Source organism: Pipistrellus hanaki (assembly GCF_964339955.1).
Source record: "Pipistrellus hanaki genome assembly, chromosome: 14".
NCBI lineage: Eukaryota > Metazoa > Chordata > Mammalia > Chiroptera > Vespertilionidae > Pipistrellus > Pipistrellus hanaki.
This window is the reverse complement of record NC_140516.1, coordinates 53,616,107-53,640,212: the sequence shown is the minus strand read 5'-3', so window position 1 is coordinate 53,640,212 and position 24,106 is coordinate 53,616,107. Positions and strand designations below refer to the sequence as shown.

Here is a 24,106-nt window from a genome sequence, read left to right as displayed (position 1 = left end):
CCTTTCCTGAGTCTCACCACCGCCTTCACTTTGTTTTCCCTCCAGCTGTACCGACACTTCTTCCATCAACTGCCTTTCCTACAACAACAACAGGTACAGGGCCCTTCCCCCTTCAGGGCCCATCTCTGCCCCTGAGCCACAGCCGGGATGGAACGTGAAAGGAAGAGGCTCCACATGGCCATCCTCATCCTGTCCCTGGAGGGAAGGGTCAGGGGAGGGTCTCTGACCAGGTCCTTGTCCCACATGGTTGGCTGATGATGTGTCTCCAGTGGCTCCTGGGAGGAGGCTTAGCTGAGTCCTCCACCATGGCTCAGGGTCAGCCCTGGAGGGTCCTTGGATTGCTGAGATCCCAGTGCTGGCTCAGCCTCAGGCTGTGAGGCTCTCTCCTCCCCTGTGTGTTCTTGGCCCTGAGTCTGGACCCTGCCTGGGGCCGGGAGCTCAGCACAGACATGGAGCGGTGTCCTTGTGCCGTCCTCAGGGTTCGGGACTGAATCGGGTCTGGCCCTGAGGCTGGTGAATGGCAGTGACCGGTGTGAGGGCCGCGTGGAGGTCCTCTACCGAGGCTCCTGGGGCACCGTGTGTGACGACAGCTGGGACACCAACGACGCCAACGTGGTGTGCAGGCAGCTGGGCTGTGGCTGGGCCAGGTCGGCCACAGGAAGTGCCCGGTTCGGGCAGGGCTCAGGGCCCATCCTGCTGGACAATGTCGAATGCTCAGGGCACGAGTCCTACCTGTGGAGCTGCCCGCACAATGGCTGGAACTCCCACAACTGCAACCACGGGGAGGACGCGGGCGTCATCTGCTCAGGTGCGTCTCTGCCAGCCCTGGGGTTCTTCTGGGCTGAGGCTGCTGGGAACTGCCCCTGGAGCCAGCTCACTGCCCCCTGGAGGGGTCTGGGGCTTCCTTCAGGGCAGCCCGTCCCTGGTCTGGATATAGGGAAGATCCTCCCTTTGTGAGGACGGTTGCACCTGGTGGCTCTAAGATGGTGACATAGAGGGGACATCCTGAGAGCACAGAGGTCCTCTGTGAAGGACAGAGATGGGGGGAGGGAGAAGGGAGGTGAGAGATGTCAGGTGGCCATGAAAGGAAGGAACCTGTGAGGGCCTTGGGGATGGGGCATTGTGACCACCTGGAAAACTCCAGAAATGGGTGTAACCTCTCAATATCAGAATGGGTCAAGGCTGAATGGTTGGTGTGCACATCTATTGGCTCATTTGGTGGGGTCATCCTCTGCTTGTTCTCTGGGGTCAACACCAGAGTCCTGGTGGCCTGTCCCAGCATGGCCCTGGCTTCCTTACACTGGACTGAAGTCATTGGGCTCAAGGAAGGCAGTCGATGGCAGAGGAAAGAGGGCGTTGCTTCAGAAGGACTGGGAGCATCCCAGTGTCAGAGTTCTGTCAATCCCGAGGCCATGTGCACATTGTCAGCTCTGTGTGTGGAAGCTGAGGGTCATCAACATTGGATCTCAACTGGGCACCTGGGAGCTTGGTGTCTGACTATTCTTTTCTTCCCCCAGCGGCTCAGCCCCCACATCCTAGCCAGTTGAGTCTCGGCCACGTCTCCTGGTTGCCCTCTCCTTGCCCACCGCTGCTGGTGGGCCTCTCTAGCTGGCCCATGGCTCCTTGAACCCCTTTGGGACCACACTTTTGCCCTCATCTCCTTAACTAGAGGGGGGATTCCAAAGATCTAATCTGTCCATCCTCCTTCTGAGTTCATGTCAGATACTTGGCTACCGACCTGGGAGAGGGTGGCCATTGGTCAAGGGAAGTGCCTCCCCTTCTATGAAGGTGATCCCGTGACTCCAGGCTGAGGAGGGCATTGTGGGAGAGTGGGCTCTGATGCTCATTGGCTGTCTGATGAAGGGACAGCTGGCTTCTGGCTTCTCTCTTCCTCTCACATCGGACCCATGAGCGCCAGCGTGGTCACATGTGCATACCAACAAGGCAGAGACAGTGCTGGGGAAGACAATGAACACGTGATGAGGGTCCTCTGGGTTCCAGGTCATGTGATTGTCTCCCGGTTCAATCACCAGGCCGTGACTCTTTCTATCCCAGCTTCGTAGTCAGGCCCAAGCCTCAATCCCACCACTGTGTGCCTGGCTCATGCGGGAGAGATGGGAGAGGTCTTCTGATGGGAGGAACATGGCGGTCAGAGATGAGGAGGGATGCTGTGGTCTCTCACAGGCCTTTGGCCCCAATGACCCATGGGAGCGGGAGGCTGTGGACAGGCAGGGAGCATGTGCAGGAGGCACATGGGGAAGTCAGGGGACTGCCTCCCTCTCCTTTGGGAAGGACTCCTTTCCTGAGTCTCACCACCGCCTTCACTTTGTTTTCCCTCCAGCTGTACCGACACTTCTTCCATCAACTGCCTTTCCTACAACAACAACAGGTACAGGGCCCTTCCCCCTTCAGGGCCCATCTCTGCCCCTGAGCCACAGCCGGGATGGAACGTGAAAGGAAGAGGCTCCACATGGCCATCCTCATCCTGTCCCTGGAGGGAAGGGTCAGGGGAGGGTCTCTGACCAGGTCCTTGTCCCACATGGTTGGCTGATGATGTGTCTCCAGTGGCTCCTGGGAGGAGGCTTAGCTGAGTCCTCCACCATGGCTCAGGGTCAGCCCTGGAGGGTCCTTGGATTGCTGAGATCCCAGTGCTGGCTCAGCCTCAGGCTGTGAGGCTCTCTCCTCCCCTGTGTGTTCTTGGCCCTGAGTCTGGACCCTGCCTGGGGCCGGGAGCTCAGCACAGACATGGAGCGGTGTCCTTGTGCCGTCCTCAGGGTTCGGGACTGAATCGGGTCTGGCCCTGAGGCTGGTGAATGGCAGTGACCGGTGTGAGGGCCGCGTGGAGGTCCTCTACCGAGGCTCCTGGGGCACCGTGTGTGACGACAGCTGGGACACCAACGACGCCAACGTGGTGTGCAGGCAGCTGGGCTGTGGCTGGGCCAGGTCGGCCACAGGAAGTGCCCGGTTCGGGCAGGGCTCAGGGCCCATCCTGCTGGACAACGTCGAATGCTCAGGGCACGAGTCCTACCTGTGGAGCTGCCCGCACAATGGCTGGAACTCCCACAACTGCAACCACGGGGAGGACGCGGGCGTCATCTGCTCAGGTGCGTCTCTGCCAGCCCTGGGGTTCTTCTGGGCTGAGGCTGCTGGGAACTGCCCCTGGAGCCAGCTCACTGCCCCCTGGAGGGGTCTGGGGCTTCCTTCAGGGCAGCCCGTCCCTGGTCTGGATATAGGGAAGATCCTCCCTTTGTGAGGACGGTTGCACCTGGTGGCTCTAAGATGGTGACATAGAGGGGACATCCTGAGAGCACAGAGGTCCTCTGTGAAGGACAGAGATGGGGGGAGGGAGAAGGGAGGTGAGAGATGTCAGGTGGCCATGAAAGGAAGGAACCTGTGAGGGCCTTGGGGATGGGGCATTGTGACCACCTGGAAAACTCCAGAAATGGGTGTAACCTCTCAATATCAGAATGGGTCAAGGCTGAATGGTTGGTGTGCACATCTATTGGCTCATTTGGTGGGGTCATCCTCTGCTTGTTCTCTGGGGTCAACACCAGAGTCCTGGTGGCCTGTCCCAGCATGGCCCTGGCTTCCTTACACTGGACTGAAGTCATTGGGCTCAAGGAAGGCAGTCGATGGCAGAGGAAAGAGGGCGTTGCTTCAGAAGGACTGGGAGCATCCCAGTGTCAGAGTTCTGTCAATCCCGAGGCCATGTGCACATTGTCAGCTCTGTGTGTGGAAGCTGAGGGTCATCAACATTGGATCTCAACTGGGCACCTGGGAGCTTGGTGTCTGACTATTCTTTTCTTCCCCCAGCGGCTCAGCCCCCACATCCTAGCCAGTTGAGTCTCGGCCACGTCTCCTGGTTGCCCTCTCCTTGCCCACCGCTGCTGGTGGGCCTCTCTAGCTGGCCCATGGCTCCTTGAACCCCTTTGGGACCACACTTTTGCCCTCATCTCCTTAACTAGAGGGGGGATTCCAAAGATCTAATCTGTCCATCCTCCTTCTGAGTTCATGTCAGATACTTGGCTACCGACCTGGGAGAGGGTGGCCATTGGTCAAGGGAAGTGCCTCCCCTTCTATGAAGGTGATCCCGTGACTCCAGGCTGAGGAGGGCATTGTGGGAGAGTGGGCTCTGATGCTCATTGGCTGTCTGATGAAGGGACAGCTGGCTTCTGGCTTCTCTCTTCCTCTCACATCGGACCCATGAGCGCCAGCGTGGTCACATGTGCATACCAACAAGGCAGAGACAGTGCTGGGGAAGACAATGAACACGTGATGAGGGTCCTCTGGGTTCCAGGTCATGTGATTGTCTCCCGGTTCAATCACCAGGCCGTGACTCTTTCTATCCCAGCTTCGTAGTCAGGCCCAAGCCTCAATCCCACCACTGTGTGCCTGGCTCATGCGGGAGAGATGGGAGAGGTCTTCTGATGGGAGGAACATGGCGGTCAGAGATGAGGAGGGATGCTGTGGTCTCTCACAGGCCTTTGGCCCCAATGACCCATGGGAGCGGGAGGCTGTGGACAGGCAGGGAGCATGTGCAGGAGGCACATGGGGAAGTCAGGGGACTGCCTCCCTCTCCTTTGGGAAGGACTCCTTTCCTGAGTCTCACCACCGCCTTCACTTTGTTTTCCCTCCAGCTGTACCGACACTTCTTCCATCAACTGCCTTTCCTACAACAACAACAGGTACAGGGCCCTTCCCCCTTCAGGGCCCATCTCTGCCCCTGAGCCACAGCCGGGATGGAACGTGAAAGGAAGAGGCTCCACATGGCCATCCTCATCCTGTCCCTGGAGGGAAGGGTCAGGGGAGGGTCTCTGACCAGGTCCTTGTCCCACATGGTTGGCTGATGATGTGTCTCCAGTGGCTCCTGGGAGGAGGCTTAGCTGAGTCCTCCACCATGGCTCAGGGTCAGCCCTGGAGGGTCCTTGGATTGCTGAGATCCCAGTGCTGGCTCAGCCTCAGGCTGTGAGGCTCTCTCCTCCCCTGTGTGTTCTTGGCCCTGAGTCTGGACCCTGCCTGGGGCCGGGAGCTCAGCACAGACATGGAGCGGTGTCCTTGTGCCGTCCTCAGGGTTCGGGACTGAATCGGGTCTGGCCCTGAGGCTGGTGAACGGCGGTGACCGGTGTGAGGGCCGCGTGGAGGTCCTCTACCGAGGCTCCTGGGGCACCGTGTGTGACGACAGCTGGGACACCAACGACGCCAACGTGGTGTGCAGGCAGCTGGGCTGTGGCTGGGCCAGGTCGGCCACAGGAAGTGCCCGGTTCGGGCAGGGCTCAGGGCCCATCCTGCTGGACAATGTCGAATGCTCAGGGCACGAGTCCTACCTGTGGAGCTGCCCGCACAATGGCTGGAACTCCCACAACTGCAACCACGGGGAGGACGCGGGCGTCATCTGCTCAGGTGCGTCTCTGCCAGCCCTGGGGTTCTTCTGGGCTGAGGCTGCTGGGAACTGCCCCTGGAGCCAGCTCACTGCCCCCTGGAGGGGTCTGGGGCTTCCTTCAGGGCAGCCCGTCCCTGGTCTGGATATAGGGAAGATCCTCCCTTTGTGAGGACGGTTGCACCTGGTGGCTCTAAGATGGTGACATAGAGGGGACATCCTGAGAGCACAGAGGTCCTCTGTGAAGGACAGAGATGGGGGGAGGGAGAAGGGAGGTGAGAGATGTCAGGTGGCCATGAAAGGAAGGAACCTGTGAGGGCCTTGGGGATGGGGCATTGTGACCACCTGGAAAACTCCAGAAATGGGTGTAACCTCTCAATATCAGAATGGGTCAAGGCTGAATGGTTGGTGTGCACATCTATTGGCTCATTTGGTGGGGTCATCCTCTGCTTGTTCTCTGGGGTCAACACCAGAGTCCTGGTGGCCTGTCCCAGCATGGCCCTGGCTTCCTTACACTGGACTGAAGTCATTGGGCTCAAGGAAGGCAGTCGATGGCAGAGGAAAGAGGGCGTTGCTTCAGAAGGACTGGGAGCATCCCAGTGTCAGAGTTCTGTCAATCCCGAGGCCATGTGCACATTGTCAGCTCTGTGTGTGGAAGCTGAGGGTCATCAACATTGGATCTCAACTGGGCACCTGGGAGCTTGGTGTCTGACTATTCTTTTCTTCCCCCAGCGGCTCAGCCCCCACATCCTAGCCAGTTGAGTCTCGGCCACGTCTCCTGGTTGCCCTCTCCTTGCCCACCGCTGCTGGTGGGCCTCTCTAGCTGGCCCATGGCTCCTTGAACCCCTTTGGGACCACACTTTTGCCCTCATCTCCTTAACTAGAGGGGGGATTCCAAAGATCTAATCTGTCCATCCTCCTTCTGAGTTCATGTCAGATACTTGGCTACCGACCTGGGAGAGGGTGGCCATTGGTCAAGGGAAGTGCCTCCCCTTCTATGAAGGTGATCCCGTGACTCCAGGCTGAGGAGGGCATTGTGGGAGAGTGGGCTCTGATGCTCATTGGCTGTCTGATGAAGGGACAGCTGGCTTCTGGCTTCTCTCTTCCTCTCACATCGGACCCATGAGCGCCAGCGTGGTCACATGTGCATACCAACAAGGCAGAGACAGTGCTGGGGAAGACAATGAACACGTGATGAGGGTCCTCTGGGTTCCAGGTCATGTGATTGTCTCCCGGTTCAATCACCAGGCCGTGACTCTTTCTATCCCAGCTTCGTAGTCAGGCCCAAGCCTCAATCCCACCACTGTGTGCCTGGCTCATGCGGGAGAGATGGGAGAGGTCTTCTGATGGGAGGAACATGGCGGTCAGAGATGAGGAGGGATGCTGTGGTCTCTCACAGGCCTTTGGCCCCAATGACCCATGGGAGCGGGAGGCTGTGGACAGGCAGGGAGCATGTGCAGGAGGCACATGGGGAAGTCAGGGGACTGCCTCCCTCTCCTTTGGGAAGGACTCCTTTCCTGAGTCTCACCACCGCCTTCACTTTGTTTTCCCTCCAGCTGTACCGACACTTCTTCCATCAACTGCCTTTCCTACAACAACAACAGGTACAGGGCCCTTCCCCCTTCAGGGCCCATCTCTGCCCCTGAGCCACAGCCGGGATGGAACGTGAAAGGAAGAGGCTCCACATGGCCATCCTCATCCTGTCCCTGGAGGGAAGGGTCAGGGGAGGGTCTCTGACCAGGTCCTTGTCCCACATGGTTGGCTGATGATGTGTCTCCAGTGGCTCCTGGGAGGAGGCTTAGCTGAGTCCTCCACCATGGCTCAGGGTCAGCCCTGGAGGGTCCTTGGATTGCTGAGATCCCAGTGCTGGCTCAGCCTCAGGCTGTGAGGCTCTCTCCTCCCCTGTGTGTTCTTGGCCCTGAGTCTGGACCCTGCCTGGGGCCGGGAGCTCAGCACAGACATGGAGCGGTGTCCTTGTGCCGTCCTCAGGGTTCGGGACTGAATCGGGTCTGGCCCTGAGGCTGGTGAACGGCGGTGACCGGTGTGAGGGCCGCGTGGAGGTCCTCTACCGAGGCTCCTGGGGCACCGTGTGTGACGACAGCTGGGACACCAACGACGCCAACGTGGTGTGCAGGCAGCTGGGCTGTGGCTGGGCCAGGTCGGCCACAGGAAGTGCCCGGTTCGGGCAGGGCTCAGGGCCCATCCTGCTGGACAACGTCGAATGCTCAGGGCACGAGTCCTACCTGTGGAGCTGCCCGCACAATGGCTGGAACTCCCACAACTGCAACCACGGGGAGGACGCGGGCGTCATCTGCTCAGGTGCGTCTCTGCCAGCCCTGGGGTTCTTCTGGGCTGAGGCTGCTGGGAACTGCCCCTGGAGCCAGCTCACTGCCCCCTGGAGGGGTCTGGGGCTTCCTTCAGGGCAGCCCGTCCCTGGTCTGGATATAGGGAAGATCCTCCCTTTGTGAGGACGGTTGCACCTGGTGGCTCTAAGATGGTGACATAGAGGGGACATCCTGAGAGCACAGAGGTCCTCTGTGAAGGACAGAGATGGGGGGAGGGAGAAGGGAGGTGAGAGATGTCAGGTGGCCATGAAAGGAAGGAACCTGTGAGGGCCTTGGGGATGGGGCATTGTGACCACCTGGAAAACTCCAGAAATGGGTGTAACCTCTCAATATCAGAATGGGTCAAGGCTGAATGGTTGGTGTGCACATCTATTGGCTCATTTGGTGGGGTCATCCTCTGCTTGTTCTCTGGGGTCAACACCAGAGTCCTGGTGGCCTGTCCCAGCATGGCCCTGGCTTCCTTACACTGGACTGAAGTCATTGGGCTCAAGGAAGGCAGTCGATGGCAGAGGAAAGAGGGCGTTGCTTCAGAAGGACTGGGAGCATCCCAGTGTCAGAGTTCTGTCAATCCCGAGGCCATGTGCACATTGTCAGCTCTGTGTGTGGAAGCTGAGGGTCATCAACATTGGATCTCAACTGGGCACCTGGGAGCTTGGTGTCTGACTATTCTTTTCTTCCCCCAGCGGCTCAGCCCCCACATCCTAGCCAGTTGAGTCTCGGCCACGTCTCCTGGTTGCCCTCTCCTTGCCCACTGCTGCTGGTGGGCCTCTCTAGCTGGCCCATGGCTCCTTGAACCCCTTTGGGACCACACTTTTGCCCTCATCTCCTTAACTAGAGGGGGGATTCCAAAGATCTAATCTGTCCATCCTCCTTCTGAGTTCATGTCAGATACTTGGCTACCGACCTGGGAGAGGGTGGCCATTGGTCAAGGGAAGTGCCTCCCCTTCTATGAAGGTGATCCCGTGACTCCAGGCTGAGGAGGGCATTGTGGGAGAGTGGGCTCTGATGCTCATTGGCTGTCTGATGAAGGGACAGCTGGCTTCTGGCTTCTCTCTTCCTCTCACATCGGACCCATGAGCGCCAGCGTGGTCACATGTGCATACCAACAAGGCAGAGACAGTGCTGGGGAAGACAATGAACACGTGATGAGGGTCCTCTGGGTTCCAGGTCATGTGATTGTCTCCCGGTTCAATCACCAGGCCGTGACTCTTTCTATCCCAGCTTCGTAGTCAGGCCCAAGCCTCAATCCCACCACTGTGTGCCTGGCTCATGCGGGAGAGATGGGAGAGGTCTTCTGATGGGAGGAACATGGCGGTCAGAGATGAGGAGGGATGCTGTGGTCTCTCACAGGCCTTTGGCCCCAATGACCCATGGGAGCGGGAGGCTGTGGACAGGCAGGGAGCATGTGCAGGAGGCACATGGGGAAGTCAGGGGACTGCCTCCCTCTCCTTTGGGAAGGACTCCTTTCCTGAGTCTCACCACCGCCTTCACTTTGTTTTCCCTCCAGCTGTACCGACACTTCTTCCATCAACTGCCTTTCCTACAACAACAACAGGTACAGGGCCCTTCCCCCTTCAGGGCCCATCTCTGCCCCTGAGCCACAGCCGGGATGGAACGTGAAAGGAAGAGGCTCCACATGGCCATCCTCATCCTGTCCCTGGAGGGAAGGGTCAGGGGAGGGTCTCTGACCAGGTCCTTGTCCCACATGGTTGGTTGATGATGTGTCTCCAGTGGCTCCTGGGAGGAGGCTTAGCTGAGTCCTCCACCATGGCTCAGGGTCAGCCCTGGAGGGTCCTTGGATTGCTGAGATCCCAGTGCTGGCTCAGCCTCAGGCTGTGAGGCTCTCTCCTCCCCTGTGTGTTCTTGGCCCTGAGTCTGGACTCTGCCTCGGGCCGGGAGCTCAGCACAGACATGGAGGGTGTCCTTGTGCCGTCCTCCAGGGTTCGGGACCGAATCGGGTCTGGCCCTGAGGCTGGTGAACGGCAGTGACCGGTGTGAGGGCCGCGTGGAGGTCCTCTACCGAGGCTCCTGGGGCACCGTGTGTGACGACAGCTGGGACACCAACGACGCCAACGTGGTGTGCCGGCAGCTGGGCTGTGGCTGGGCCAGGTCGGCCACAGGAAGTGCCCGGTTCGGGCAGGGCTCAGGGCCCATCCTGCTGGACGACGTGAACTGCTCAGGGCACGAGTCCTACCTGTGGAGCTGCCCGCACAGCGGCTGGAACTCCCACAACTGCAACCACGGGGAGGACGCGGGCGTCATCTGCTCAGGTGGGTCCCATCTTGGGGCCTCCCCTTTTGTGTGGTCTCCTGGAGTCCGGGCTCCTCTCACCCCAGCCAACCAGGAGAGTTCTTCTCACCTCAACCCATGGCCACAGCTGCCTGGTTCCTGGGAGTTTGGGGTGCCTGTCACCAGGCCGGCCCTCAGGTAGACAGCGGCTCGATGTGCATTCACGTTGCAGGAAGAAACGCCCCAACCTCCTTTTTGGGAGCAGAGCCCCGAGGTTACCCTTTCCAGGCCGGTCCCGTGGGCCGCTTCCCGCAGCATTTCTCAGGCCACGAGGGGACACAGGAGCCCCTGCCCTCGTCCTGGGGGGCTCTTTGCGACTCACCCTGGGCCCCGAGCCTGACCCCGTGCTTCTCTTTCTCACAGGTTCGCCCGGCAACGCGACCACCCCAGGTGAGTCCCACGGCCCCGGCTCCCAGGAGCCCCGCTCCGTGTGCAGGAGGAGACAGCGGGCTCCCGGCTGCTTCTCTCCCTGAGGCTCCGGGTTTGCACGGGACGCACCGCGTGCCCCGGACGCTGCTGTCCCTGCTCTGCCCGGGAGCCCCTCTGAGCCGGCCACGGCGGTTCGGGGGCCAATGCCCGTCCAGGTCGACCCCGGGGCTAACGGTGGCCGTTCTAGAAACGGGGCAGGGTAGAGCCTCTACAGAGGTTCGTCCGCTGACCAGTTCCTTCACGCGACTGTCCATGGTGGAGGTGCCCACAGGGTGCTGCCTGTCCACCTGCACCCCAGCTCCCCTGCCGGCCCCGGCACCCTCACCCGCCTGCGGGCACACAGCCTACCTCCTGCACACGCACACATGCTCTCCACGTGGCCCCTGCCAGCCGGGTGGTTTCCGGTGTGTGTGTGTGTGTGTGTGTGTGTGTGTCTGTGTGTGTGCATTTAAACTATTGTTTGAAGTATCACATGTGTCTCCTTTCCCCCCGTTGGCCTCTCCCGGCCGCTCCCACCTCCTCCCAGCTCAGGCTGGGAGCTCCGGAGGGTGCGGCCCGTGGCCAGCGTCTCGCTGTAGCCCACAGCGTGGGCTCAGAGGTTGCACCAAGGACGGCAGGAAACTGACGTGATCTTTCCTCTCTGTCCGCAGGGCCTCACTACACCAGCACCAGGCCAACGGGTAAGCCCGAGCGCCCTCCCCTCCGTGACCGTGACCTGGGGAGATGGCGGGAATGGCGAGGCGTGGCTTCCCTCGTGTCCCTGCGCCTCGGGGAGAGCCCCGCTGGGCCCCTCCTGTAGGGTTTCTGTCTCGGGAATTGTCTAAAAATGCCCCTCTCTTGCCCTTCCAGCACTGTTCTGTGATTACTGTTGACCTAGGAACCAGGAGGTCAGGGTTCGATTGCCGCTCAGGGCACAGGCCCGGGTTGTGGGCTCGATCCCCAGTAGGGAACGTGCAGGAGGCAGCCAGTCCATGATTCTCTCTCATCATGGATGTTTCTATTTCTCCCTCTCCCTCTTCCTCCCTCTCAAAATCAATAAATATAAAAACTGAAAGATAATAAAAAGTAAACTTCCCCGTCCCCGCCGCGGTGAGGGGCCGTGTGCTCTGGGTCACCAGCGTCTGCGTCTGTCCCGGCAGCCGCGGCGGCCTGCGGGGGCTTCCTGTCCCGGCCCTCAGGGCGCTTCACCAGCCCGTCCTACCCCGCGAGCTACCCCAACAATGCCCAGTGCGTGTGGGACATCGAGGTCCAGAACAACCACCGCGTGACGGTGGTCTTCAGAGACGTGCAGTGAGTGGGGCGCAGGGCGGCCGCGGGGCCGGGGGGGGGCCTGGGGGACCTCGGGGGCGTGGGGGAGGAGGGACAGAGCAGGCGCCATGGGAGAGAGGCTGCTCGCTGGCGTTCTGCCTGTGGGGCAGCCGAGGCAGTGGGGCCAGGACAGGGCCTTGGCTTTGGTCAGTGTGGTCACTACTGCCCCATGTGGCCATATCATCACTCGCCTGTCCTCAGCCGAAAGAGAGGGATGAGCCGGCCGGCGTGGCTCAGGGATTGAGCGTCCACCTATGACCCAGGAGGTCATGGTTTGAGTCCCAGTCAGGGCACACACCCGAGATGTGGGCTCCATCCCCAGCAGGGGGCGTGCAGGAGGCAGCCGATGCATGATTCTCTCATCATGGATGTTTCTCTCTCTCTTCCCCTCTCCCTCCTTCCTCTCTGAGATCAATAAAAACATATCTTTAAAAAAATATAGGATGGGCTGAAACTGGTTTGGCTCAGTGGATAGAGCATTGGCCTGTGGACTGAAAGGTCCCAGGTTCGATTCTGGTCAAGGGCATGTACCTTGGTTGCGGGCGCATCCCCAGTAGGGAGGTGTGCAAGAGGCAGCTGATTGACGATTCTCTCTCATCGATGTTTCTAACTCTCTATCCCTCTCTCTTCCTCTCTGTAAAAAAATCAATAAAATATGTATATTTTTTAAAAATAGAGGGATAAGCCCTGGCCTAGTTGGCTCAGTGGGTAGAGTGTCAGCCCTCAGACCGAAGGGTCACAGGTCGGGGTGCGTGTGGAAGGCAGCCCATCTGTGTCTGTCACACCGATGCTTCTCTCTGTCCCACGCCCTCCCTCCTGCTCTCCCTGAAGGCCAATGGGAAATGCTCTCAGGTTTGGGTTAACAGACCAGCTTTCTAACAGACCGTGCCCCTGTCCGCAGGCTGGAGAGCAACTGCAACTACGACTACATCCAGGTGTTCGACGGCCCCGCCCTCAGCGCCCCGCTCCTCGGCCGCGTCTGCCATGGCTCCAGGGACTCCTTCACGTCCTCCTCCAACTTCCTGTCCGTCCGCTTCGTCAGCGACGGCAGCGTCACCAGCAGAGGCTTCCAGGCCGACTACTACTCCCGCCCGTCCAACCACAGCACCCGTGAGTCCTGGCTCCGCCCTCCAACCACAGCACCCCTACGTCCCGGCTCCTCCCCTATAACAACAGCACCCCTATGTCCCAGCTCCGCCCTCCAACCACAGCACCTCTACCTCCCAGCTCCGCCCTCCAACCACAGCACCCATACATCCCAGCTCCTCCCCTCCAACCACAGCACCCCTACGTCCCAGCTCCGCCCTCCAACCACAGCACCCCTACCTCCCAGCTCCGCCCTCCAACCACAGCACCCCTACCTCCCGGCTCCTCCCCTCCAACCACAGCACCCCTACCTCCCAGCTCCTCCCCTCCAACCACAGCACCCCTACCTCCCGGCTCCTCCCCTCCAACCACAGCACCCCTACGTCCCGGCTCCTCCCCTCCAACCACAGCACCCCTACCTCCCGGCTCCGCCCTCCAACCACAGCACCCATAGGTCCCGCTCTCCGGGTGGGGGCCTGCCCCCCATTTTCCTCCTCCCCTGACATCCTCAGTGGCAGGACGGCAGACCAGAGCTGCCCGGCAGGTCCCTGGGCCGGATCTGCCGCCGGAAGGGACCAGGGGCCCTGGGTCTGGGGACTCTGGCTGCCCAGTCACGCGGGCCAGGGCCAGAACTGGGGTGGGAAGAGCCCGCCGCACTGTGGTCAGGGCAGGTGCAAGAGGATGAGCTGAGTGGACGCCGTGCCCGGGGGGAGGTGGCCCAGGGGGAGGCCTGTGACCACCCAGGTGAGGGGTACCGGGCTGTCCTGAGACCTGCTGCCTGGAGGCCCTGGTCGCTGTGCCGGGCCCAGCAGAGGCCGGTGGCCTCGAGCGGAGGTTGCAGGGGACGGACGGACAGTGACCGGCGGGCAGGTGCTGTCCCAGCCCTTTTCCATCGGGACTTTGAGCCCTGCTGGCTCCCCGGCCCCTGGCCCCGGTTCACAGCGTCCCCACGATTCCACCGGGCATCCGTTCACGCTGCGCTCCCCTGACTGGCGGACACCTCCTCCCACACCGGCCTCCATGTCCTTTGCTTTTGTTTTCCTCCTCGGAGGACATTGTCCATGGATGTTTAAAGAGAGTGGGGGGCGGGGGGGAGACACAGAGAGAGAAACATCCACGTGAGAGAGACACATCAACGGGTTGCCTCCGTGAGGCCGGGGATCAAGCCTGCCACCGAGGAACTTGCCCTTGACTGGATTCGAACCCGAGACCCTTCAGTCCACGGGTTGACGCTCTACTCACTGGGCCACAGCAGCCAGGACCTGCCTCCATTTCTCCATCCGTGCACACAGGGCAGCTGGGGGTGGAGTGAGAATGCCCTAATGGGGACGACCTTTGTCTGCCCCTCGGGGGCACGAGGGGGGAGCCCCCGGCAGGTTTGGGGTGCACGCTGAGCCTCTGCCCTCGCCCCCAGAGCTGCTGTGCCTGCCGGACCGGATGCAGGCCAACGTGAGCCTGAGCTACCTGCAGGACCTGGGCTTCACGGCCAGCGACCTGGTCATCCCCCGCTGGGAGGGCGTGCAGCAGTGCCAGGCCCGGGTCACGGCGAGCCAGGTGACCTTCACCATCCCGTACGCGGGCTGCGGCACCGTCCAGCAGGTGAGCCGCCCTCCCGCGCCCCCGGGGCCCGTTCCTCCCCACGACGCCCCCGAGGGGCCCGGATCCTGGGGCCAGGGGACGGGGTTGAGTCCGGAAAACCGGAACGTGATCGGGGTGAAGGCGCCCGTGCCCCTCGCCACTTCCAAACCACAGCACCCCTCCACAGGGAGGCGGCGGCGGGCGGTCTCCCCACCGTCCAGCGGAGGGCGCTCGGCAGGCTGCCTGGCACGTCCATCGTCCCAACCACGGCCGCTGCCAGGGCTTCGGGAGCCTGAAGCCCCCGGGGCTCTGGGTGGGGCTCGGGGTGGGGCCCGTTAGGGGAAGGGGGGCAGGCACACCCCTTCTTCCTCTTGTGACGTGCCAGGCGGCCTCACCGATCAGGGTCCCCATGGAAGCCGTGATGGCATTTGTTTGGGGCTCTTCCTTGCATAAGCGCCCCCCGTCTCCCGGCCTGGGAACTTCGACCCGACAAGCCCGTGGCCTCTGACCCTCGGAGCCTCTGGGAAGAAGACCGCTTCCCCTCTCGCCTCGCTGGGGCCTCCGGGGCCCGTTCACCTGCTCCTCTGGGCCGTTCGGGGTATTGGGCAGCGACCCTTCACCTCCCTCCTTACCACCCCCCCTCGGTGCTCTGCTCGGCGTCTGTCCCGCCCCTGTCATTGTCTGGATACTCACGATGCTGCCGGCTGCTCCTGTCTGAGAGCTCACAGGCCTGGTCCCCAGAAACATCCCCCTGACCAGGCGGCGGGCACAGCACCGGGGCCCGAGACCGACACCCCGAGAACGTGCTGCATGCTGGGAGCCCGGTCAGAAAGAGCCTGCGGTGCAGGAGGGGCAGGCAGGAGGGACAGGAAGTACTCCTGTTGCCATGCCAACCCAGCTGTCCATCTGAGCTCAGGAAGTCCTTTCCCAGAAACTGGCTGCCACCTGGCTTTTATTGTTTTTAATAAGTTTGTATTGATTTCAGAGAGAAAGGGAGAAGGAGAAAGAGAGAGAGAGAGAATCATCCACAATGAGAGAGAGTTATGGACCGGCTGCCTCCTCCACGCCCCCCACTGCGGATGGAGCCTACAACCCAGGCCTGTGCCCTCACCGGGAATCGAACCGTGAGCTCCCGGTTCCTAGGTCGACGCTCACCCCTGAGCCACCCGGCCGGGCCTGGGCGGGTTGTGAAGCGCTCAGAGTCCCTTACTCCCGACTCTGACGAGAGCGGCAGCGAGATCCTCCCGCAGGGCGTCCGCCTGACCCCTCTCCGCCTCCCCCCCAGCTGGACAACGACACCATCACCTACACCAACACCCTGCAAGCGGCCCGCCCCGCGGCCAGCGGCCTCATCCAGCGGCGGCCCAGCCTGAACCTCCACGTGAGCTGCCGGATGCTGCGGGACACCTGGGTGGACCTCATGTACGTCGCCCACGGCAACACCGCGGTCCAGGAAGTGCAGTACGGCCACTTCGCCGTCAACATGTCCTTCTACACGTCGCCCGCCTTCGCCTACCCCGTGACCTCGCGCCCCTACTTCGTGAGCCTGAGCCAGGACCTGTACGTCCAGGCCGAGGTCCGCGGGGCCGACGCCGCCATGGCCCTGTTCGTGGACACCTGCGTGGCGTCGCCCTCCGCCGACGACTGGGCCTCCGTGACCTACGACCTCATCCGCAGCGGGTAAGCCGCGCCCTCGAGGACCGAGAGCCCGCCGCGGGCGGGAGCCACGGCCTCGGGCCTGGGAGCTCTGCCGAGCCCGTCGGGGTTCCGCTCCGGTCAGGACGGGGTGCCTGGCGCGTGGCATGGGGACAGTCCATGGGGTGAGGCCCCGGGTGAGGAGCCCCGGGCAGGCCCTGGCGTCACAGGGCGCGGGCATGGCGGGAAAGCTTCCAGGTGGAAGCAGATCGAGAGGAGATGCCAGACGCCAGCTGCACCTTCTGGGGGGGCAGTGGCACCCCTCAAGCCAGTGTGAACCCACCACGGGAGCAGGAGGACCCCCACATAGGGGCTGTTGGGGGGATGAGTGAGCGCGGAGGTGGGGTTCGGGCAGAGAGGATGCAGCGGGCGGTCCTCAGTGGGCGTGGCCCAGGGTGCCCCATGACACCCCAAATCATCTGAGAATGGACCTTCTCACTGTCCTGGTTCCTGCCATGCTCCAGGCAGACGTGCGAGGGGAGGGGAGGAGGTGGGGGGTGAGGGGGGGCGGCAGGGGGCCAGGTGGGGGGCACAGGAGGCGTGGGCGGTCCAGTCCCACGCCCGGCGGATCCCGGTGGGGCGGCCGGGCCCCTGCGCGCTGACGGGCCCTCTCCTCGCAGGTGCGTGAGGGACGACACCTACCAGACCCTCCCCGCGCCGGCCGGCCTCACCCGCTTCCGGTTCCGCTCCTTCCACTTCCTGCGCCGCCTCCCGGCCGTGTACCTGCACTGCAAGGTGCTGGTGTGCCGGGCCCACGACCCCGCCTCCCGCTGCCGCGGCGGCTGCCAGCCCCGGCCCCGGCGGGACGTGGGCGCCTTCCAGGAGCAGGTGGACGTGGTCCTGGGCCCCGTCCGGCTGCAGGAGCCGTAGCCGGGACAGCAGGAGCCTGGGTAGGTGGTCGCCTTCGACACCCCCCCCCACCTTCCCCCACCCCCACCCGCCGGGGCTCGGCGGGACCGGGGGACGCGGGGGACGCAGACACGTCTGTGGGGTCAGCTCCGCCGGGCGGTGGGCATGGCTGCGGGCCGGGCTGCCGGGCTGCGGTGGGCAGGACAGAGCGCAACTAGCCCCCCGGCCGCCTTCCTCCCAGGCGGTCACAGGTGGGGTCCGGCCTGAGCAGGGGGGGTAGGCTTCCTTCTGCCAAGGGCCATTTGAAACTTTTTTTAAATGTACATTTTTATTGATTTCAAGAGGAAAGGAGAGGGAGAGAGAGAAACATCCATGATGAGAGAGAATCATAGGCCGGCTGCCTCCTGCACGCCCCACCCTGGGAATCGAGCCAGCCACCTGAGCGTGTGCCGTTGACCGGACTCGAACCTGGGAGCCTTCAGCCCGAAGGCTGATGCTGTATTCACCGAGCCAATCTCCCCGCGCTCACTCCTCTTCCTCCCCCCTGACAACCCACTCTGTCAGCATCGCCGTGCCTGCGACCACCATCCCACCCGTGTCCTGTCTCCGCCGGCTCGTCCTGACCGACTCCTCTCCACCCCCACCCGCCGGCCACAGCGGGCGCCACCGCAGCTGCCACCTCGCGGGTCACCCCCCCTCGGCCCTCGGCCCTCGGCCGCTCTGATGCTGCCGTGTGACCTTGGAATGCACAGGGGACAGGAAGCACCAGGTGCCCGAGCCTCATGCCAGGAGACTCTGCCCGCTCTGCCAGGCACATGGCGGGTGGCTGGGGTGGGGGTGGGAAGTCAGGGGCTGGGTGCCGGGACTGAGGGTCAGGCAGGAGCCACCCTCGGGGCAGCCGTGAGCCACTCCTCCCACGGCCAGCCCTCCCCAGGGGACGGCCTGCCTGGCCATTTAGAGCCCGCGCCCCAGGCCGCCCCTGCCCGGCCGTGGCGTGGACAGCTGAATAAAGGGCATTTTCACAGCACGTGTTGTCTGGTCCTGTGGTGGCTCCCCTGAGACCCTGGATCCCTGCAGACTGAGCTAAGGGGGGGAAGGGGGAGGGGAGGGGCGGGACAATAAGAGATAAACCAAAGAACCCACTGACCGATGGGCAGAGCCATGGGCACGGCCGGGGGGGGGGGGGGCTCGGAGGAAGGGGAGGGGGAAGCTGGGAGATATCTGTAAGACTATCCTATCTAATGAAAGAGCAATATGCAAATTGTCACACCAAGACACAAGATGGCTGCCCCCATGTTGCCAAATATGGCCGCCACAAGATGGCTGGCAGGGAGGGCAGTTGTGGGCAGCTGGGAGTGACCAGGCCTGCAGAGGAGGGCAGTTGGGAGTGACCAGGCCTGCAGAGGAGGGCAGTTGGGAGTGACCAGGCCTGCAGAGGAGGGCAGTTGGCAGTGACCAGGCCTGCAGAGGAGGGCAGTTGGCAGTGACCAGGCCTGCAGGGGGCCGTGCCCTCGCCTGGTGCCCAAGTCCTCGGGACCCAGGAGGGGGCACCTCCCCCCAGCCTCCCAGCCCCAGTCTGAGACGCTGTTAGACCCAGAGGAGGCACAGCCCGGCCTGCCGGTGGCTCCGGGGGGGCAGAGGGACAGGTGGCCCTGGGACCTGAGAGGAAACAAGGACCAGGTGCTTTCCAAAAAGGCAGTGAATCTGCCCAAACGGGGGAGAGGCCAGCCCGGGGCTGCTGTGAGGGAGGGAAGAGCCGATCTCCCGTCCTGCCTGGGAACGCGCATGTTCCCCCCGGCCCCCCCCGCCCCGCCCCGCCCCAGCCCGACGGCCCGAGCAGCAGGCGCCAGCTGAGCGCCCGGCTTCCTCTGAGGCTGGCGCGGGTCCCCAGCTTCGCCCGCGTCCTCCCCGCGAGGGCAGGGGGAGTCCCGTGATTTCGGGGAGAAGGGGCCCCTCGGGGGGAGGCAGGCCAAGCTCCAGGGCTCTGAGCGACTGCGGTGCCCGGACCCTGGCCCACCTCCCTGTGTCCGTCCCCTTGGCAGAGTGGCCACAGCTTCTCCCACGGAGACGTGACGGCCACGCTGGCCGGCAGCTCTGGTGGCTGGAGCATCACCCAGACACCAGGGCCTGCGGTCCCTCTGGGTCAGCGGTTCCTCAGGGTCTGCGTCCCTCAGGGTCTGCGCGGTCCCTCAGGGTCTGTGGTCCCTCAGGGTCTGCGTCCCTCAGGGTCAGGCATGAGCAGGAATTAACCAATCAACACACAACGGGGGGGGCGGAGCAGTGGGCCGACGTTCCTCTCTCTCTCCTTCCCCCTCCCTTTCTCCCTTCCTCTCACTCTCACATCAGTAAATCACGGCCTGCATGGCTCAGTGGTAGAGCTTCGACCTGTGAACCAGGAGGTCCCAGTGTGATTCCCAGTCAGGGCACATGCCCAGGTTGTGGGCTCGATCCCCAGTGTGGGGCATGCAGGAGGCAGCCGATCATGGTTGTCTCTCATCACTGATGTTTCTCTCTCCAGGCCTGAGACGGGGAAGCCTTCGCAGGCGGGTCTTACCTGGAGGCCCCCCGGGAGATGGGTCCCCCGAGAACACGGTGGGTGGGGGTGAGGGTTCCAGAGCGGCAGACAGGACGCCCGGAGCCCCGAGGGGTAAATAAACTTTACTGCTGGTGACAGGCAGGCCTGCCGGGGGGCGCCCTGCAGAAGCCCGCGTGCTCCGGGCAGGGGCCGGCGCCGGCCGGGGCGCTGGGCCGGAGGCCGCGCGAGAGGAAGTCCTGGTTCATGAGCATGAGGTCGCCCGGGAAGTCCGCCAGGCGGAAGAGGCTGCGGTTGGTGCGGCCGGCGATGGCCCGCTCCGCCCTCCGGGGGGGGAAGAAGGGCTTCAGGTCGCGGGGCTGGTGGATGAGCGGCTTGGGCGGCTCCTTGGACTTGAACGTGACCTTCATCCTGATCTCCTGGCGCGGCCCGGCTCTGTCCTGGCCCTCGCCGCCCGCCGCGCCCTCGCCCGTGGCGGCGGGCGGGCCGCCGGGGGGCCCAGCCCTCCGGATGGCGGGCAGCGGCCGGCGGTGGCGCAGCGCCCGCGCGAACTGCATGCGCTCCACGTGCCGGCAGATGTCCAGCCGCTCGCGCGGCGGCACCCGCAGCTCCTCGGGGGTCACGGTGACCTTGGCCGTCCAGAGCTTCTCCAGCAGCCCGCAGGCGGCGCAGGCCGGCGGGAACTGCCTGCGGTGCTCCAGCGCCTGCTTGTAGTCCGGGGACCGCAGCTGCAGCTCCCGCAGCATCTTCCGCTCCTCCTCCAGCCTGCGCGTGAGGAGCCGCCGGGAGGCCACCGTGTGCACGCCCCCTAGACGCTGCGACCGGACGGGGCGTTAGCTCAGACCCTCCTCCGCCGCCACGCAGCATGCAGAGGCCCGTGGGGTGGGCAAGCATGCAGCTTTGGGGTCAGACAAGCCTGGGTTCAAATCCCAGCTCGCTCTCTCTCTCTCTCTCTCTCTCTTAATGGTGTCTTTTGCCGAAACTGGTGTGGCTCAGTGGATAGAGCATCGGCCGGTCAAGGGCATGTACTTTGGACGCGAGCACATCCCCAGTAGGGGGTGTGCAAGAGGCAGCTGGTTGATGATTCTCTCTCATCGATGTTTCTAATCTCTGTCCCTCTCTCTTCCTCTCTGTAAAACATCAATAAAATATATTTTAAAAAATAAATAAATGGTGTCTTTCTTTTATTTTTTTAAAATACATTTTTATTGATTTCAGAGAGGAAGCCGCACGCACACTGAAGATTGAGTCCTGACGGGGCCTCCAGCCTGGGACCCTTCCGTCCGCAGTCTTACACTCTGTCCACGGAGCCACCCCAGCCAGGGCCGGACTCTCCTCGCCTCCCATGAACCGGAAGGACGGGTGTGACTCTCGGGGCCTCGGGGAACCCTCCGGAACCCTCCCTGAGCGCGGTGGGCGCCAGGGAAGGCCCGGCCGGCGCTCTGCCCTCGGCCCCGCCGGCGCTCCCGTCCTCCGGGGCCGTGAAACAAGAGAACACTCTGCTCTGCAGGCGCCGGAGCCACCAGCCGGCTCGCCAGCCGCGTCCTGCTTGGGGGCCTTCCGTCTGGGCCTCGGCTGTTCGGGACCCTCCGGCTCCCCGGTGACCACCTGCCTCAGTACCCCGTGGAGGTCAGGGCCTTACCAGGATCTCCTTCTCCAGCGGGGAGTACTTCCCGGGGGCGATGCTGGGGTCTGACGGGTGGACTTTGGTCCATGACCTGGGCGGTGCAGAGGCGGGTGGGTTAGAACTCTGGGGAAGGCCCTGGCCGGTTGGCTCAGTGGACAGAGCAATGGGTCCCAGGTTTGACTCTGGTCAAGGGCTCCTACCTCAGTTGCAGGCTCCTCCCTGGCCCAGACCCTGGTGAGGGCTCATACGGGAGGCAACCCATCGATGTGTCTCTCTCACATCAGCGTTTCTCTCCGTCCCTCACTCTTCCACTCTCTAAAACTCAATGGGAAATTGTCCTCAGGGGAGGATTAACAAAATAAACTTCCGAAAGGGGTTCCCTGGTGCACCCTTTGGGAATGGAAACCTCACAAAGGGGATTCAGGGAGCCAGGTGAGATCGCCGGGCCAGGTTCCTCTGGGCACCGGCTGGGCGCTGCCACATGGCCTCGGTGGGAGACGGATGGGAAGGAGGGGACAGGAAGGAGGGGACGGGAAGGAGGGGACGGGGAGGAAGGGACGGGAAGAAGGGAACAAGGAGGAGAGGATGGGGAGGAGGGAACAGGAAGGAGAAAACAGGAAGGAGGGGACGAAGAGGAGGGGATAGGAAGTCCGGCTGCACTCACCTCAGGGAGGCAATGGAGTCTCGGTCCCCGTGGCCCCACAAGGGGTCCTGGTCCTTGGCAGCCTCGCCCGCGCCCAGCACCCCGCTCTTGGGGGCCTTCCGCTCTGGGGCCCGGGGGTCTTTAGCCCTCTGCTGGCCGGCCTTCAGGCCGCCGTCCTCGCATTCTCGGAACATGACCGGCCACAGGCTGATGGAAGTGTCCGCGGGCGGTGGAAGGTGTCCACGGACCGGTGGGAGTGTCCGCAGGCCGGTGGGAGGTGTGGGCCGAGGGCTCTTCCTCTGGCAGCCTCAGGGGAGCCCAGGGCAGGCACCTGGTCTTGCATCACAAGTGGCCCAGGCGCCATTGTGAGGTCTGCGGCTGAGGTGTGAGCGCCCGGCCAGCAGGGGGCGGGGCCGTGGTTTCCCTTATCGTTACCTAAGGGCTCCGGGGCCGTGGGGCATGGAGACGGCGCCAGGCAAATCCACCCGGTCCCGCGGGCCCCGCCGCGCCCACGGGGGCAGGGGCTGCGGCGATGGCGGCTCCCTGCGTCCACCGTGCCACTTCCTGCCCGCCGGGCCTCCTGAAACCCGCCACAGACACCGTGTGGCTCAGCGGCAGAGCCTCCACCCAGGAGGTCGGGGTTCGAATCCCGGTCAGGGCACAGGCCTGGGTGTGGGGCTGGAACCCCAGTGTGGGGCCTGCAGTAGGCAGCCGGTCCATGATTCTCTCTCATCATGGATGTTTCTCACTCCCTCTCTGGAATCAAGAAAAATAAAACAGAATAAATTTTAAAAACTCCGACAGAAAAGACCGTTCCCCTGGAGCCAGGCCCGCCAGCACCGTGAGGGGCAGCGGAGGGCGCGGCAGGCCTGGCTGGGTCCGCGTTGGGTCCCCTCCCCAAGGCTCTGATGCAGCTCTGGCCCCCGACTGGGCTGCTCCGTGCGCGTCTGAGAAGGCGGCGACGGAAGGAGAGTGTGGGGGGAAGCAGTGCCCCCCCAGTGCGTCCCGCCCCCCAGCTCAGCGGATCGGGGTGCTCGCTCCAGCGGCCTGGCGGCAGAGCTGGGTCCCCCGAGCCACAGGGAGCCACCAGGGAGCAGTGGCCACGGCCGGCACCCTCCATGGGCCGGGTGACGGACGGCCTGGCCGCGCTGCTGTGGGCGAGCTGTGCGTCTGCAGAGACGAGATGTGACACGTGTGGAGGCAGCGCACACGTGTGGCCTCCCCGGGTCTCAGTGATGTTGGCAGGGACCGCACTCTGTGGACGGTGGGGCCTGGAGCAGGAGGGAGTGGGGCGGGCGGGGTGGAGGCTCGGCGGAGGGGGGGGGGCGGCCTGCATGGCTGCGGGCATCGGCGGGGGAGGGCTGACCCCCACCGCCCGGCTTCCCCAGGAGCGGGCACGGCTGGCCTTTGCCAGGAGGAGGGAGGAGGTGAAACCTGCCGGGGTGCAGGGAGGGTTCTCCACCCTGGAGCCCAGTTCCTCGTCCCCTCGTGGCCTCACGCAGCCCCCGACATCTGGCCGCACCCAGCGCCCGGGCTGAGGCGCTGCTCTGGCCCTCGGCCTCTCCCTCCCCCACTTCCCCTGGCCGCGGGGCCAGTGCTCTGCCCGCCCCGCCAGGGGGCCTTGGCGGCTGAACTCCTTGTCCCCAGCGTGCCCTGCGGTGCGAGGAGGCCGCTGGGCACTCGGACAAAGGAGCCGGTGTGCGGGCCTCTCAGCGCTGTGCCGAGGTCACACCGTCCCGTTAGGAGAAGGAACAACGCGGCCGCCAGCTCGACGCCGGGAGGCGGTGGCCACTGGACCGTGCAAATGGGCTGATAAGGCGCCGGAGTTGGCACCCACGGCGGAAACGCAGCAGAGAAGGCGGGAGGCGGGGCCGCGCCCGCTGTGTGCCCGCTGTGTGCCCGCCAGGGGCGGCGTGCCTGCAGTCAGGACGCCCCGAGGTGAGCACGGACAACCACTCGTGTGGTGGCACGTGTGGGCACGGGCCCGGGCGCTCGGTGCCGTCCCTCCTACGTTTCACACGGTGTCCATGTCTGGAGGCGTCTGCTGCCAAAACAAACCCGATCAGCCCGGCTCCCGAGGCTCCGACCTGTGAACCAGGAGGTCAGGGTTCCATTCCCGCCCAAGGGCACAGGCGGGGGGCGTCAGGAGGCGGCCGATCCAGGATTCTCTCTCATGGTGGATTCATTGATGTTTCTATCTCTGTCTTCCTCTAAAATCGATCTTTAAAATCTTAAAAAAATAATAACAACAACTAAAAAACAAAACAAAACAGAAAAACAAACCCGATTACAGTGCCGTGGCCCGCTGTGCGGAGCCGGTGACCCGGGAACTGGTGGGGCCGGGGCT

At 63.4% G+C, this 24,106-nt stretch overlaps 2 protein-coding genes across 2 annotated transcripts in view; one reads left to right on the top strand and one right to left on the bottom strand.

The window, feature by feature from the left end:
- Window positions 1-16,991, top strand: part of DMBT1 (deleted in malignant brain tumors 1) — a 44,741-nt gene extending 27,750 nt beyond the window's left edge. The window contains exons 20-35 of the mRNA XM_084904400.1: window positions 46-93; window positions 479-808; window positions 2,709-3,104; window positions 4,638-4,685; window positions 5,071-5,400; window positions 6,934-6,981; window positions 7,367-7,696; window positions 9,230-9,277; window positions 9,663-9,992; window positions 10,375-10,401; window positions 11,091-11,120; window positions 11,580-11,730; window positions 12,650-12,858; window positions 14,249-14,433; window positions 15,698-16,092; window positions 16,728-16,991. Of these exons, the coding sequence (XP_084760526.1) occupies window positions 46-93; window positions 479-808; window positions 2,709-3,104; window positions 4,638-4,685; window positions 5,071-5,400; window positions 6,934-6,981; window positions 7,367-7,696; window positions 9,230-9,277; window positions 9,663-9,992; window positions 10,375-10,401; window positions 11,091-11,120; window positions 11,580-11,730; window positions 12,650-12,858; window positions 14,249-14,433; window positions 15,698-16,092; window positions 16,728-16,977 (3,155 nt within the window). The 3' untranslated portion in view covers window positions 16,978-16,991. The remainder of the gene's footprint in view (window positions 1-45; window positions 94-478; window positions 809-2,708; window positions 3,105-4,637; window positions 4,686-5,070; window positions 5,401-6,933; window positions 6,982-7,366; window positions 7,697-9,229; window positions 9,278-9,662; window positions 9,993-10,374; window positions 10,402-11,090; window positions 11,121-11,579; window positions 11,731-12,649; window positions 12,859-14,248; window positions 14,434-15,697; window positions 16,093-16,727) is intronic.
- Window positions 16,992-19,596: 2,605 nt separating this feature from the next.
- LOC311632764 (uncharacterized protein C10orf120 homolog) lies at window positions 19,597-22,450 on the bottom strand. Its single transcript, XM_084904603.1, has 3 exons — window positions 21,781-22,450; window positions 21,132-21,207; window positions 19,597-20,304 (listed from the first exon to the last, which is right to left on the bottom strand). The coding sequence occupies exons 1-3, from the start codon at window positions 21,951-21,953 to the stop codon at window positions 19,615-19,617; spliced, it is 939 nt and encodes a 312-aa protein (XP_084760729.1). The 5' UTR covers window positions 21,954-22,450; the 3' UTR covers window positions 19,597-19,614.
- Window positions 22,451-24,106: the final 1,656 nt, after the last annotated feature.